Source organism: Mixophyes fleayi, chromosome 10 (assembly GCF_038048845.1).
Source record: "Mixophyes fleayi isolate aMixFle1 chromosome 10, aMixFle1.hap1, whole genome shotgun sequence".
Classification (NCBI taxonomy): Eukaryota; Metazoa; Chordata; class Amphibia; order Anura; family Limnodynastidae; genus Mixophyes; species Mixophyes fleayi.
The window spans coordinates 104,441,677-104,458,603 of NC_134411.1; the positions used below are offsets into that span (position 1 = coordinate 104,441,677).

The 16,927-nt window shown below is 52.5% G+C and overlaps 1 protein-coding gene and 1 long non-coding RNA gene across 3 annotated transcripts in view; one reads left to right on the top strand and one right to left on the bottom strand.

Moving 5' to 3' along the window:
* The window catches only part of CFAP263 (cilia and flagella associated protein 263), a 10,929-nt gene extending 46 nt beyond the window's left edge, over positions 1 to 10,883 (top strand). Inside the window, exons 1-9 of one of the 2 annotated variants that reach the window (XM_075189425.1) lie at positions 1 to 97; positions 3,757 to 3,883; positions 4,984 to 5,148; positions 5,583 to 5,741; positions 5,969 to 6,049; positions 6,430 to 6,585; positions 9,162 to 9,269; positions 9,475 to 9,630; positions 10,729 to 10,883. The exon at positions 1 to 97 is cut by the window's left edge and continues 46 nt beyond it. In XM_075189425.1, coding sequence (XP_075045526.1) covers positions 1 to 97; positions 3,757 to 3,883; positions 4,984 to 5,148; positions 5,583 to 5,741; positions 5,969 to 6,049; positions 6,430 to 6,585; positions 9,162 to 9,269; positions 9,475 to 9,630; positions 10,729 to 10,794 — 1,115 coding nt within the window. In that variant the 3' untranslated portion in view covers positions 10,795 to 10,883. The remainder of the gene's footprint in view (positions 98 to 3,756; positions 3,884 to 4,983; positions 5,149 to 5,582; positions 5,742 to 5,968; positions 6,050 to 6,429; positions 6,586 to 9,161; positions 9,270 to 9,474; positions 9,631 to 10,728) is intronic. The other variant, XM_075189426.1, reaches the window with a different exon arrangement.
* Positions 10,884 to 11,801: 918 nt separating this feature from the next.
* On the bottom strand, positions 11,802 to 13,775 carry LOC142104638 (uncharacterized). Its single transcript, XR_012679612.1, has 2 exons — positions 13,662 to 13,775; positions 11,802 to 12,206 (listed from the first exon to the last, which is right to left on the bottom strand). It is a non-coding gene; the product is annotated as an uncharacterized LOC142104638 (long non-coding RNA).
* Positions 13,776 to 16,927: the final 3,152 nt, after the last annotated feature.

The following is a 16,927-nucleotide window of genomic DNA, read 5'->3' on the forward strand; positions in this document are numbered from 1 at the left end:
ACGCGGAGAGTGTGAGGACTGAGTCTCAGGGCGGCGATGACCTGTATCTGTCCGAGCTCAGCACCGAGCAGCTGCGGGGGCTCACCCGGGACACCCGGTAACGTACAGGGGACCGACACCCGTTAACGTACAGGGGACCCTCACCCGGGACACCCGGTAACGTACAGGGGACCGTCACCCGGGACACCCGGTAACGTACAGGGGACCGACACCCGGCAACGTACAGGGGACCCTCACCCGGGACCCCCGGTAACGTACAGGGGACCCTCACCCGGGACACCCGGTAACGTACCGGGGACCCTCACCCGGAAACCCGGTAATGTACAGGGGACCGTCACCTGGGACACCCGGTAATGTACAGGGGACCGTCACCTGGGACACCCGGTAATGTACAGGGGGACCGTCACCTGGGACACCCGGTAACGTACAGGGGACCGTCACCTGGGACACCCGGTAACGTACAGGGGGACCGTCACCCGGGACACCCGGTAACGTACATGGGACTCTCATCCGGGACACCCGGTAACGTACAGGGGACCCTCACCCGGGACACCCGGTAACGTACAGGGGACCCTCACCCGGGACACCCGGTAACATACAGGGGACCGTCACCCGGGACACCCGGGTAACATACAGGGGACCGTCACCCGGGACACCCGGTAACGTACCGGGGACCCTCACCCGGGACACCCGGTAACGTACAGGGGACTCTCACCCGGGACACCCGGCAACGTACAAGGGACTCTCACCCGGGACACCTAACTTACAGGGGACCCTCACCCGGGACACCCGGCAACGTACAGGGGACCGACACCCGGCAACGTACAGGGGACCCTCACCCGGGACACCCGGTAACGTACAGGGGACCCTCACCCGGGACACCCGGCAACGTACAGGGGACCCTCACCCGGGACACCCGGCAACGTACAGGGGACCCTCACAATGGGACACCCGGCAAACGTACAGGGGACCCTCACCCGGGACACCTGGCAACGTACAGGGGACCCTCACCCGGGACACCTGGCAACGTACAGGGGACCGACACCCGGCAACGTACAGGGGACCCTCACCCGGACACCCGGCAACGTACAGGGGAGCGACACCCGGCAACGTACAGGGGACCGACACCCGGCAACGTACAAGGGGACCCTCACCCGGGACACCCGGCAACGTACATGGGACCCTCACCCGGGACACCCGGCAACGTACAGGGGACCCTCACCCGGGACACCCGGCAACGTACAGGGGACCCTCACCCGGGACACCCGGCAACGTACAGGGGACCCTCACCCGGGACACCCGGCAACGTACAGGGGACCGACACCCGGTAACGTACAGGGGACCGACACCCGTTAACGTACAGGGGACCCTCACCCGGGACACCCCGGTAACGTACAGGGGACCGTCACCCGGGACACCCGGTAACGTACAGGGGACCGACACCGGGCAACGTACAGGGGACCCTCACCCGGGACCCCCGGTAACGTACAGGGGATCCTCACCCGGGACACCCGGGTAACGTACCGGGGACCCTCACCCGGAAACCCGGTAACGTACAGGGGACCGTCACCTGGGACACCCGGTAATGTACAGGGGACCGTCACCTGGGACACCCGGTAATGTACAGGGGACCGTCACCTGGACACCCGGTAACGTACCAGGGGACCGTCACCTGGGACACCCGGTAACGTACAGGGGACCGTCACCTGGGACACCCGGTAACGTACAGGGGACCGTCACCTGGGACACCCCGGTAATGTACAGGGGACCGTCACCTGGGACACCCGGTAATGTACAGGGGACCGTCACCTGGGACACCCGGTAACGTACAGGGGACCGTCACCTGGGACACCCGGTAACGTACAGGGGACCGTCACCTGGGACACCCGGTAACGTACAGGGGACCGTCACCTGGGACACCCGGGTAATGTACAGGGGACCGTCACCCGGGACACCCGGTAATGTACAGGGGACCGTCACCTGGGACACCCGGTAACGTACAGGGGACCGTCACCTGGGACACCCGGTAACGTACAGGGGACCGTCACCTGGGACACCCGGTAATGTACAGGGGACCGTCACCTGGGACACCCGGTAACGTACCGGGGACCCTCACCCGGGACACCCGGTAACGTACATGGGACTCTCATCCGGGACACCCGGTAACGTACAGGGGACCCTCACCCGGGACACCCGGTAACATACAGGGGACCGTCACCCGGGACACCCGGTAACGTACCGGGGACCCTCACCCGGGACACCCGGTAACGTACAGGGGACTCTCACCCGGGACACCCGGCAACGTACAAGGGACTCTCACCCGGGACACCTAACTTACAGGGGACCCTCACCCGGGACACCCGGCAACGTACAGGGGACCGACACCCGGCAACGTACAGGGGACCCTCACCCGGGACACCCGGCAACGTACAGGGGACCCTCACCCGGGACACCCGGCAACGTACAGGGGACCCTCACATGGGACACCCGGCAACGTACAGGGGACCCTCACATGGGACACCTGGCAACGTACAGGGGACCCTCACCCGGGACACCTGGCAACGTACAGGGGACCGACACCCGGGACACCCGGTAACGTACAGGGGACTCTCACCAGTCAGTACATCCCCAGCGGTACCTCGTCCTTCAGTCTGCAGCTACTGGGGGAACTATAAGTCCCAGCATGGTGCCAGCTGCTGGTGGGTCCGCTCCCTGTCAGGGACTCAGTGTGCGGCACCGCCAGGGGGTGAATGACCCCAAGGGGTGTCTCCAGCACCAGAGAACCTGGCAGAGCCCTATAAATGCCCCTGCGCCACCTGTTGCATATCATTTTATTGTCTCTTCCCGCAGAACAACATTTCTTATTTACATGTGGTCCTAACATGAGGCGCCTGAGTGCGCACCGGCATTTACTTTTCATTGAACTGATCCATTGCAGGTACCACGGGGGTGGGAAAGAGGAATCGATCATGGTCTGGTTTGTAGTGCAGTACTTAGAATGAGGAGACTGGTCCTTGGGTGGGGGCCAAGCTCCAGAGAGCTCAGCAATCCCCCTCCTATGTTAAAATGATAAACAAAGTCCCCTCATTCCTTCAGGGCAGGGGTCTGCCTAGTCAGTCTACTATAGCACTCTGTTGGGGTACCTACGCCATACTTCTTACCTCTCTGTCATAGGCAAACCCAGGTGGGGGTTTCTAGTGCCTGGAAACTCCCCTCCAAACCTGGGATACTGTATAATTGAGGTGCTGGACCCTGCTCCCACGTCACATGGCTCTGCTTGAAAAGGGAGAGCTGCGTGCACCGAACAGTAGTACACGCAGCATTGCCCATGTATATTATGGGGATAGGAAGAGTTGGAGAGCAGCCAAGCACTGTCTAATATTATAGCCACGACCCCCTGCATGCTGGTCACACCCACTGGTGGCGTGGTGTGGAAACCCCCCTCTACAAATTCTGTGTTTGCCCCTGTCTGTATTACCCAGTATTGTTTTATTACTGTGTTTGTTCCCAATGAAAGTGCTACGGATTTTGCTGACACTGTTTATAATTTTGTTGGTGATGATTCTGCGCCCACCCCGTCTCCTGTATAGTGGTATATTACATATACGTTGTCTCAGATTGCACACGGGCTGAAGAGTGTAAAGTGAGGTGGATGAGTGGGAACCCTGCTGTGACCCTGTATATGTACAGACACACATATAACATATGTCAAGACCCCCTATAACAGCACAATGTGACCCCAGTGTTCTTTTCCAGTGATGCTGTGTCCACGCTCAAAGCCGAGACGGAAATGTTTGAGAAGTTTTATAAACGACTGGACCCAAAAGACCTAGCGCCAGCTGCCGTTCCTGAAGTTGGTGCTCCCCCTCTGGACTTTACCCAGGTATACTCTGTTGTGTACCGAGCAGTACAGAACTATGATGTCCTGGTGCATAGAGCTATATGTGACCTATGTTGTGATGAGTGCTGGGGATTATATTGCCCTGAAATAGGGTAACCTTGTGTTCACTTTTTTATGTGTCTTGCACTAGACTCTAATCCTATTCATTCTTTCGCTGCTTGTCCCAGTTTCCATGTCATTAGGGATAGAGCAAACACTGCAGCACTAAAGCGTCAACTGTTGTTCAGCATTGCCATATTTCTGTGGGAGTCCATCCCACATGCTTAGCAACAGACAGACAGCATGGATGCAAAGAATGTTTATCTGCATTTCACAGAGACCGTGTTTATTCTACAATTATCCATTCTGTCCTTACAGAGGTGATGTCACTATCACATGTATTCCTGGCTGATGACATCTGCTGTGTGTTGTACCCGCTGCATACAGCAACAGACATTTCTTTCCCATCGTTCCTACAAACACACAATGGGACATAACTTATCCCATGTAACAAAGGACATCACACAACAACAGAACACACAGTACCTGGATTACAGCTTCTGCTATATTTACAGATCTGTTAATATATTATGAAATTATACTTGTAGATTAAGTAAATACAACTTTGCTTACTACCTAAGTAAGGGCTGGACATCCAGGAGCATCAGGGCAACTGCCCCCCCCCCTCCCCCCCCCAAAAAAAAACCCAACTCGTGCTGGTATATAGAAATGTCGTGTCAGTACCTGAGGCTACTCACTCCTGGGTGCTTCTCAATCCATCCACAACCTCGCTATGCTATCCTTGGCCAGCAATGATAGCATGATTATTAATTACATTATATGGCCTAGGCCAAAGCGATGGAACAGGAGCTGAGGTCCTCCTCACACATTACCAGAAATGTGTGTTTGGGCATCTCACCAGTGTGGCCCAGGATATGCATCCATTCCCCTTCAGAAACGGCCCCCTCCCATTTTGCATGGATTGGTGTAAGGCTGTCAGAAGTCAGGATGAACTTATGAAGTAGTTAATATGAGCATTGTGATACTAGATGGGTAATACTGACTTATACAGACTTAAATGTCTCCTCTGGTTACTCTGTTAGATGCGCAGCCGACGACGGTCTAAATCCCGCAGCACGATCTCTGAGCGTCTGCTGAGTCTGAGTGTGGATCAGAAGTGTGAGCTGGTGCAGCGAGAGCTGGAGAACTCCAAAGAGGAAGCGCAGAGCGATGCGGACAACACAGAGAGGATCCTGCAGAGTTTCAAGGTATTTCCACCTATTTTGCTGCTATATTCCGTAGTGCGGCATTGGTGTGTCATCGCCAGTCCTCACCAGACAGGAGAGCAGAGGCTGATTGTGTGTCACCCAGCTGATAACCCGCTCACAGCGTAATACATATCGCCTCTGTCAGACCATCGCCTACTTAATTCCAGGACGTTCTCTCACAAAGCTCTTCCTCGAAGCTGCTGAAATCTGCAGGGAGATCTGTTATTAATCATGTTGGACAGGCCAGAAATAATCCTTTGCGCTGTAATGTGGAACTCTGACTCCTGTTTGTTTTTATTGGGGGGAATATTTGTATGGTGAACGATGATGGTTGGTGACTTTAAGCCATAGGGTCATATGTTGTTCTACTGGTGCAGCTTTTTAATGTGTCCCCTCCAGATCACAGCTAACCTTTGTTCTCTCTGGTTGAATAGGCCATGATGGAGGAAGCTGAGATTCGCAGCTCAGAGATTAAAAAAGCCATGTACGAGTTTGAGCGGGACATTGGAAGAGCTGCTATGAGCAGGAAAAAGAGTGCAGGGGTAACCCCGGAAAAGATTCTCCGCTACATGGAAGAGAAGACAAGAGCAAGGGTTTGTCTCACCGTACCTCTCTATATGCTGGAGTGCATTGTTCTTATTTCTCAAATGACCTGTACACAACAGGATGTATGAAACATTCTCATGTCTGGTGAATCTGGTGCATAGACGTAGACAGGACGGAAATAGGAGCAGAGGGTGTTGTCTCTATGTATCTCCATCAGTATGGGTAATATTAATATGTGTCTGTGGTATTGAGATCCGTCCTTTCTTTTTGCTAGGACAGTTTGGTGGACAAGCTACGTTTAAAGAACGCGTCCTTAAAGATTCAGAAGAAGAAACTGCAGTTACAGCTTAAGCAGGTAAATAATTCTACGACTGTCACAGGCTGAACGTTTCATCATTGTGTGTACATCAGTCACATGGGTGTTATCTGTTCCTACACATACAGTATATGCCTATGCAGCTGCAGACTGACATTGTGCATAAGGGGGGAGAATAGTTATTTTTACTCAGCGCTGTACACATAATGTTCCTAATGTAGTCTCCCTGACCAGCTGAGCTTACAATCTAATTTAGTTGCCTGGAACACCAGGAGGCCGAGTGACTTGTGCAAGGAGCTGACACTGGTCTCCATGAAGTGTCTCAGTGTCATTATTATGAGTTGATGATGTTCTAGTTGGTGGAAGCCCCTTGTTCTCATGCAGCAGTGAATGATCATGACTGATGTTTTGTGCAATAGAAGGAGGAGATGGGGGAAGTCCTGAACGAGGTGGATTTCCAGCAGCTGAAGATTGAAAATGCGCAGTTTTTGGAGCGAATCGATGAGCGTAACCAGGATCTCCTGCAGCTGAAACTGACCACAGGGGACACTCTGCAAGTTCTGAACGTGTACAAAGTGAGCTGTACCTAATGTAATGTCCTCTGAGCGTTCATCCGATGGTGCTTAGAACATGTAGGGACCATTTCCCCCCCACACAGAGCAAACTGTGAAGTCATCCCCTAACAGAAAGCAGTGGATCACCCAGCCTTTAACTGGCTGAAAGAGCTATTATATCATAAGGAAAATACAGCAATCAGGACAATAATAAAGTAAATAATTAAGTTCCATGTGAGGGGGGCAGTGTAGATATAGATCTGAGCAGTATGTGTCTGCAGCATCCAGTCTGTATTACCTGCATACAATGAATATTGGCATTTGCACCCCTTGCAGTACAATATTGGTTTTGCTCAGCTGCAAATTTTGCATTTACCTCTAAATCGACCCATATGATATGAAACATAAATCCACTGAATAGAACTACAAAGAGGGGAGAGCCGATGCAAGTAACATCACATAGTACCAGCGATAAAAAGAGAAACAAGGGTAACATAATGCCAGACGTATTACATAGGGTGAGTTGCAACGATAAACATGGGTAGCAGGGTGCAGGTATAGATATAGCTGAGGATGTAAAAGAAGTTTGATATAGCAAGACTGGAAAACGGAAGGTGAGTAAAACCTGGAGGAGACAGGAGGGTAGGAAATGGGAAGGGAAAGCTGGGAGGAAATGAGTGGGAAGAAGATGAGAAGGGAAAGTGGGGTGTGGGCAGGAGGAAGGAGATGAGGGCTGGCAGAGTGTGGGCAGGGGAAGGAGCAGGACAGGAGAAAGGAGATGAGGGCTGGCAGAGTGTGTGCAGGAGGAAGGCAGGGGAGGAGGAAGGAGATGAGGGATGGCAGAGTGTGGGCAGGGGAAGGCGGGGGAGCAGGACAGGAGGAAGGAGATGAGGGATGGCAGAGTATGGGCAGGGGAAGGCGGGGGAGCAGGACAGGAGGAAGGAGATGAGGGATGGCAGAGTGTGGGCAGGGAAAGTGGGGTGTAGGCAGGAGGAAGGAGATGAGGGATGGCAGAGTGTGGGCAGGGGAAGGGGCAGAACAGGAGGAAGGAGATGAGCGATGGCAGAGTGTGGGCAGGGAAAGGCTGGGGAGCAGGACAGGAGGAAGGAGATGAGGGATGGCAGAGTGTGGGCAGGGGAAGGAGCAGGACAGGAGGAAGGAGATGAGGGATGGCAGAGTGTGGGCAGGGGAAGGAGCAGGACAGGAGGAAGGAGATGAGCGATGGCAGAGTGTGGGCAGGAAAAGGCTGGGGAGCAGGACAGGAGGAAGGAGATGAGGGATGGCAGAGTGTGGGCAGGGGAAGGCGGGGGAGCAGGACAGGAGGAAGGAGATGAGGGATGGCAGAGTGTGGGCAGGGGAAGGCTGGGGAGCAGGACAGGAGGAAGGAGATGAGGGATGGCAGAGTGTGGGCAGGGGAGGGGCAGAACAGGAGGAAGGAGATGAGGGCTGGCAGAGTGTGGGCAGGGGAAGGCGGGGGAGCAGGACAGGAGGAAGGAGATGAGGGATGGCAGAGTGTGGGCAGGGGAAGGCAGGGGAGCAGGACAGGAGGAAGGAGATGAGGGATGGCAGAGTGTGGGCAGGGGAAGGCTGGGGAGCAGGACAGGAGGAAGGAGATGAGGGATGGCAGAGTGTGGGCAGGGGAGGGGCAGAACAGGAGGAAGGAGATGAGGGCTGGCAGAGTGTGGGCAGGGGAAGGCTGGGGAACAGGACAGGAGGAAGGAGATGAGGGCTGGCAGAGTGTGGGCAGGGGAAGGCTGGGGAACAGGACAGGAGGAAGGAGATGAGGGATGGCAGAGTGTGGACAGGGGAAGGCTGGGGAACAGGACAGGAGGAAGGAGATGAGGGATGGCAGAGTGTGGACAGGGGAAGGCTGGGGAACAGGACAGGAGGAAGGGGGCATTATGTTCTACAGGAATTTTCCCCAAATCCCCCAGCCACACAATCCCTTTCTTTCATTACAACCATATGTGAAGCGTTCCATTCTAGTTGCATTTTTTACCTCTGAACTAATATGATAAAAGCTTGTGAAATAAGTGAGGGGTTTACCATGAACTGTGATGATGGATGGTCCCAGGAAAGAGGGATTTTCTTTTTGTGTCGGCAACCAAAATATCTTTGTTTTGTACGGTATAGAAGATGGTGATTCTGTGCCCCACACTCTAATACGGTCCTTCCTAACTCAATGGAGAGAGCAATGTGTAACATTCAGATTTCAGGACTATGGAAAGGTCGGGAATTATGCACAATGCTGATAAAACAGGCATATAATGTATTATACATAGTGCAGAACTACTGGAGAAGTATAGCACATTGGTTGAAGGGGGGATCAATCCAGTTTTCTGGATGTTTCTCTGATCTTTAAGACATAAAAGAATATGTCGCTGCATCTTTTTGGGGTTTTGATGTTCTGTGTAATGTTTGGTCACCTCTACATAGGTCTGACAATGTTAATTTCTACATTAATATATACTTATAGTAATAGGCCCTGCATAGTATTGAGCTATGGGCATCTATGTGGTATCTGTATGAAAATCCATCTTGTTTAATGGGGGTTTATGCAACTGTATGATGGACACAACTTGTTGTCTTATTCACAGAAGAAGCTTCACAACACCATGGCTGAGTCCGAACATCTGGCCAAGGAGATTTCTGTCAGAAAGGAGATGCTGCAGAGAATCGAGCTGGAAACTGAACTGGTGGAGCAGGTACCGAAGCCTTGTGTACTAAGGGGGGTGTGAGAGGGTCTGGTGTGATTAGGGAGAGGGGGGGGTGAGAGGGTCTGGCGTGATCACGGAGGGGGATGCGAGAGGGTCTGGTGTGATCAGGGAGAGGGGGGGGGGGGGGGAATGTGAGAGGGTCCGGTGTAAGTGAATCGGAGGCTGTATTGTTTTTTGTGGTTGTATTTGAAAGGAACGATCAAAGGCTGAAAGTCTTAATAAAAAGCTGAGAACACAACTGAGTGATTACCGCGTTCCGGAGGTTCTGCATTATGTACATGAGAAGATGGAGCAGGAGGAGCTGGAGAAGAATATCCGAGCCTGGGAGAGGAAGGTGGAGATTGCGGAGGTAACACGAGCTGTGGCGTAGTACAGATAAGACGTGTGGTGGTAATGATGATAGAATGAGCCGTTCGTTTAGTAGGAGAGTTGTGCGGGGCCTGTGTTAGGAACCCCTCCAGCCGGCACAACACAACCCGGAGTCTACTCTGCCAGTCAGGTGTTCACTGGAGCCTCTGATGGTGGGGACAGGCTGGGCTGCAGACTGACAGAGGGTCGTGAAGTGTGTACCGGCTGGGGAGAACCCAGGCAAGCGGAGTGGAATCCAAGCAGAGGTCAGGGGGCCGGCAGCAGACAACGGTACCAATAAACAAGCTGAGGTCAGGGGTCACGAGCAGACAGGGAGGTCGGTATACAAGCCAGAGATCAGGGTCACGAGGTTCACAAGCAAAGTCCAAATCCAAGCCAAGGGTCATACACGGGAGATCAGTAGAAGTTCAAATAGACAGGAACAGGAACAAAGCAGGTCAGCAGACTGGAGAGCAGAAGCTATAACCGGCAATGAGGCAGCAGACCTCATTGCCCTAAATACTGAAGCAGACCAATGAGAGCCTAGCTTTCTAATTGCCCACAAGCTGTTCCAATTATCCCTCAGGCTTACCCCGCTGTTGCGCACGCGCCCGGCTGCTCTGTAATGCCGGGACGCGTCGCTGGATAAGAGAGCTTCTTAACGTTGTCATGGCAACGTCTGATGAGCCCCCGGACGTGACGTCCCGGTCGCCATAGCGACGGCCGGGACAGAGACAGGGGAGTCGCGGCGGCTGGGCACCGCCGCGGCTCGTAACAGCCTGTAGGTCTATAAGGATGAGGCTTCTAGATAATGTCCATAGATAGAAATCCATGTCACTGAGGGCCCCCTCCCACCGACTGATCATAAGTGGGGATCATATAACAGAGACCATCTACCGGGGCTATAGTCTGTGTTATCAGTTTATATACTGTGCAGATAGATACAGGGAGATTGTTCTGGCTCATGTTTAGCATTTAATCATGAAATAATTTGACATTATAATATACATAATCCCAGTTATAATAAATAACCTCCCTCACGCACGGAGTAGTAGCTGAGCTCCTGAATTGCTGATGATGAAGTTTCTCTGACCCGCAGCTCTCGCTGAGGACACAACGCAGGTCCTGGGAGCAGATAAAGGCAGCCAATCGGACGCTGAGCTAATCCCACGGCGACCGAGAACGCAGCCATGATGTATATAGCGGCCATATCCAGGATGTCCGCTCCACCCGCTCAATAAAGAGATTGTTCCATGTGGGTCTCGTGTGTGTTTATCAAGATGGGGGCCCTGTCTATGGGGCCGCTCTGTAAAATGTCTCCAGTCAGTCACCAATAAACCAGCAAGTCTACGGTCATCCGTTTCCTTGGTTTGGTCTTAATTTAATACCACTTGTGTTTAGATGGAACGCTGACGCTTGGATTTAGTCCACTTGGATACAGAGCCAGGAGGGATTCAGATCCCAGAGAACAGTTTTAGGTCCAGGCTTCATGGGAGTTGTGAAGATTCTGAGCTAGGAAGATATATTGGAGACCTCTCCTAGCAGACAGAGAGGAGGGGGGACACATCCAGAGCGCCTCGTCAATGAGAAAGAGATGCAAGATGTGTGTACTGTCCTAACGACAGCCGAGTAGGAGACGGGCACAGCACCTGGGGTGAGCACTTTATCTAGGTAATTATTAAAGGCAAACATACCCTCTACAATTGTGGCATCTGCTATCCCATGTGCCTACCGAGAGGTGGTGAACGCTATATACACCTTACTAATATGGTGGCTGATTTGTAACGCGCCCCTGTGCTCCGCAGCGCCTTACCTTGAGGGAAACAGATGTATGTGAAACAGGGACATACAAGGCAGACCGAATGAGTGCAGATGTGAAAACAAATACATAGAGAACAGCTTATGTCCTGGATGCAGCAGTGTTAGGTCATCTCTCAGAAATGGAAACATCGAAATACCAGGGGGCAAATGTATGATCCTCCGATTTCAGCTATGGCTTGTAAAGGCAAACTTGGTTTTACAAGCCATCGCCGCTTTAAATTTTCACTGCAAAGTCGCCCATTTTCGGCAAATTGCGGAAATCGGAGGATCATAGATTTCTCCCCAGGTCCTCCATGGTGCTGTGATATACGTGGTCTGTACATGTAGGTCACACAGGATGACTGTCGGGCTGTTTGCACATTTCTCTTTATATATAAACTAGTAGAAGAACAATCCAAGGGGGGACAGCGGAACATTCGCACGTGTTTGGTGCCCGTGGGATTGCTCTGGCTCATTTATGTTATAATAATCATAATACAGGGTCTCTTTTTCCTCTGTCTGTATTGCTGCGGACCGCATCTGGGCCCGTTCCTGTGGCACATGGGGGGCAGGAAGCACTACTGTATTTAGGGTGATTGTAGGAATGAAAGGTGCCCCCTCCTCCTTGGTACAAGCTGAAACCCAATCACTATAATAGGATGTGCGGGTGTAGAGGAATGGGCCATATGACTTCATCCCGCCGCCAGTCAGGATTCCAGCCAGCGCCCATCGATCGCTCCCTGTAACCTGGCATGATACAGGGTTTCCTTCTGTGCCCTGCAGGGGAGACACATCTGTTATATAGCCACAGAACGGATATAGTCTCTTATATCTCTCTGCCGCACTGCCTCCTAGCAGGAAATATGCTTTTCTGTTCCCCTGTTCTATCTCTGCCCGCTCTATGCCTCTCCCCCCCCCCCCCCCCCCTGCACTGGTCTCTGCCGCTCTACGCCTCTCCTTTCCCGCACCGGTCTCTGCCGCTCTAACGCCTCTCCCTTCCCGCACCGGTCTCTGCCGCTCTACGCCTCTCCTTTCCCGCACCGGTCTCTGCCGCTCTACGCCTCTCCCTCCCTGCAGTGGTCTCTGCCGCTCTACGCCTCCCCCCCCCGCACTGGTCTCTACCGCTCTACGCCTCTCCCTCCCTGCACTGGTCTCTGCCGCTCTACGCCTCTCCCTCCCTGCACTGGTCTCTGCCGCTCTACGCCTCCCCCCCCCCCCCCCCGCACTGGTCTCTGCCGCTCTACGCCTCTCCCTCCCTGCACTGGTCTCTGCCGCTCTACGCCTCTCCCTCCCTGCACTGGTCTCTACCGCTCTACGCCTCTCCCTCCCTGCACTGGTCTCTGCCGCTCTACGCCTCTCCCTCCCTGCACTGGTCTCTGCCGCTCTACGCCTCTCCCTCCCTGCACTGGTCTCTGCCGCTCTACGCCTCTCCCTCCCTGCACTGGTCTCTACCGCTCTACGCCTCTCCCTCCCTGCACTGGTCTCTACCGCTCTACGCCTCTCCCTCCCTGCACTGGTCTCTACCGCTCTACGCCTCTCCCTCCCTGCACTGGTCTCTACCGCTCTACGCCTCTCCCTCCCTGCACCGGTCTCTACCGCTCTACGCCTCTCCCTCCCTGCACCGGTCTCTACCGCTCTACGCCCTCTCCCTCCCTGCACCGGTCTCTGCCGCTCTACGACTCTCCCTCGCCGCAACCGGTCTCTGCCGCTCTAAACGACTCTCCCCCCCCGCATCGGTCTCTGCCGCTCTACGACTCTCCCTCGCCACACCGGTCTCTGCCACTCTACGCCTCTCCCTCCCTGCACCGGTCTCTGCCGCTCTACACCTCTCCTCCCCGCACCGGTCTCTGCCGCTCTACGACTCTCCCCCCCCCCGCATCGGTCTCTGCCGCTCTAACGACTCTCCCTCGCCACACCGGTCTCTGCCGCTCTACGACTCTCCCTCGCCACACCGGTCTCTGCCGCTCTACACCTCTCCCTCCCCACACCGGTCTCTGCCGCTCTACACCTCTCCCTCCCCGCACCGGTCTCTGCCGCTCTACACCTCTCCCACACTGCATCGGTCTCTGCCGTTCTACACCTCTCCCTCCTCGCACTGGTCTCTGCCGCTCTAACGCCTCTCCCTTCCAGCACCAGTCTCTCCTGCTCTACGACTCTTCCTCCTCGCACTGGTCTCTTCCGCTCTATGCCTCTCCCTTCCCGCAATGATCTCTACCGCTGTAAGCCTCTTACCCCAGGGTTGCTGTCTCGACCATGATGGCTGCAGCATTCAGTTGCTACGGTCCTTTTCAATGGACATGGATCTATGTCCTCCACGGACAGTCTGTGCCAGGCCTCACAGTCAGAATTCTTGTCTGAACCAAAGATAATAACATATTTCCTGTTACCCTCATAACAATCACAGTGCTGAGCTCTTTCCTTCTATACATGGATAACACAAATCTATCAATGTGCTACAAGCAGAACCCTCTGCCCTGAAGAAGATGCATCTAATATAACAGCTGGTGATGGCTTCCATACTGGAATCTGACCCCACGACAGCTTCACAGGGACAACGTCAAGGGCGGATTATTTAAGGAATGCCGTATTTTGAGTAAAAACCATTCAGTGCATGTCCAGAAGCTAACAATACGCCAGAGAACACACAACAAACAATTCATCTTTGAGCACAAAGCGCACTTACTATAGCCCAGAATGGGGAGGGGACTGGACATATACATGTAGTTAAAGTACAGTAAGGGGGTGCCAAGCTCAGGCGCACACAGCAGGGTCAGATTACAGCTTTGGGCATCCCTAAAGTACGTGTTTTCAGATGTATCACTTGCACCAGCTCCAGGGCAGGTGTAAGTGGTGATTACTAGTGATGACGCTGTGTATACAGCTAGAATGTGTCTGTAATCAGCAGCTACAGGTCAGGTGTAAGTGCTGATTACTAGTGATGACGGCTGTGTATACAGCTAGGACATGTGTCTGTATCAGCAGCTACAGGGCAGGTGTAAGTGGTGATTACTAGTGATGACGGCTGTGTACACAGCTAGAATGTGTCTGTATCAGCAGCTACAGGGCAGGTGTAAGTGCTGATTACTAGTGATGACGGCTGTGTATACAGCTAGAACATGTGTCTGTAATCAGCAGCTACAGGTCAGGTGTAAGTGCTGATTACTAGTGATGACGGCTGTGTATACAGCTAGGACATGTGTCTGTATCAGCAGCTACAGGGCAGGTGTAAGATAGTGATGACGGCTGTGTACACAGCTAGAATGTGTCTGTATCAGCAGCTACAGGGCAGGTGTAAGTGCTGATTACTAGTGATGACGGCTGTGTATACAGCTAGAACATGTGTCTGTAATCAGCAGCTACAGGTCAGGTGTAAGTGGTGATTACTAGTGATGACGGCTGTGTATACATCTAGAACATGTGTCTGTAATCAGCAGCTACAGGTCAGGTGTAAGTGCTGATTACTAGTGATGACGGCTGTGTATACATCTAGGACATGTGTCTGTATCAGCAGCTACAGGGCAGGTGTAAGTGGTGATTACTAGTGATGACGGCTGTGTATACAGCTAGAACATGTGTCTGTATCAGCAGCTACAGGGCAGGTGTAAGTGCTGATTACTAGTGATGACGGCTGTGTATACAGCTAGAACATGTGTCTGTAATCAGCAGCTACAGGTCAGGTGTAAGTGCTGATTACTAGTGATGACTGCTGTGTATACAGCTAGGACATGTGTCTGTATCAGCAGCTACAGGGCAGGTGTAAGTGCTGATTACTAGTGATGACGGCTGTGTATACAGCTAGAACATGTGTCTGTATCAGCAGCTACAGGGCAGGTGTAAGTGCTGATTACTAGTGATGACAGCTGTGTATACAGCTAGAACATGTGTCTATCAGCAGCTACAGGTCAGGTGTAAGTGCTGATTACTAGTGATGACGGCTGTGTATACAGCTAGAACATGTGTCTGTAATCAGCAGCTACAGGTCAGGTGTAAGTGCTGATTACTAGTGATGACGGCTGTGTATACAGCTAGAACATGTGTCTGTATCAGCAGCTACAGGGCAGGTGTAAGTGCTGATTACTAGTGATGACGGCTGTGTATACAGCTAGAACATGTGTCTGTAATCAGCAGCTACAGGTCAGGTGTAAGTGGTGATTACTAGTGATGACGGCTGTGTATACATCTAGAACATGTGTCTGTAATCAGCAGCTACAGGTCAGGTGTAAGTGCTGATTACTAGTGATGACGGCTGTGTATACATCTAGGACATGTGTCTGTATCAGCAGCTACAGGGCAGGTGTAAGTGGTGATTACTAGTGATGACGGCTGTGTATACAGCTAGAACATGTGTCTGTATCAGCAGCTACAGGGCAGGTGTAAGTGCTGATTACTAGTGATGACGGCTGTGTATACAGCTAGAACATGTGTCTGTAATCAGCAGCTACAGGTCAGGTGTAAGTGCTGATTACTAGTGATGACTGCTGTGTATACAGCTAGGACATGTGTCTGTATCAGCAGCTACAGGGCAGGTGTAAGTGCTGATTACTAGTGATGACGGCTGTGTATACAGCTAGAACATGTGTCTGTATCAGCAGCTACAGGGCAGGTGTAAGTGCTGATTACTAGTGATGACGGCTGTGTACACAGCTAGAACATGTGTCTGTATCAGCAGCTCCAGGGCAGGTGTAAGTGCTGATTACTAGTGATGACGCTGTGTATACAGCTAGAATGTGTCTGTATCAGCAGCTACAGGGCAGGTGTAAGTGGTGATTACTAGTGATGACGGCTGTGTATACATCTAGGACATGTGTCTGTATCAGCAGCTACAGGGCAGGTGTAAGTGGTGATTACTAGTGATGACGGCTGTGTACACAGCTAGAACATGTGTCTGTATCAGCAGCTACAGGGCAGGTGTAAGTGCTGATTACTAGTGATGACGGCTGTGTATACAGCTAGAACATGTGTCTGTAATCAGCAGCTACAGGTCAGGTGTAAGTGCTGATTACTAGTGATGACTGCTGTGTATACAGCTAGGACATGTGTCTGTATCAGCAGCTACAGGGCAGGTGTAAGTGCTGATTACTAGTGATGACGGCTGTGTATACAGCTAGAACATGTGTCTGTATCAGCAGCTACAGGGCAGGTGTAAGTGCTGATTACTAGTGATGACGGCTGTGTACACAGCTAGAACATGTGTCTGTATCAGCAGCTCCAGGGCAGGTGTAAGTGCTGATTACTAGTGATGACGCTGTGTATACAGCTAGAATGTGTCTGTAATCAGCAGCTCCAGGGCAGGTGTAAGTGCTGATTACTAGTGATGACGGCTGTGTATACAGCTAGAATGTGTCTGTAATCAGCAGCTACAGGGCAGGTGTAAGTGCTGATTACTAGTGATGACGGCTGTGTATACAGCTAGAACATGTGTCTGCAATCAGCAGCTACAGGTCAGGTGTAAGTGCTGATTACTAGTGATGACGGCTGTGTATACAGCTAGAACATGA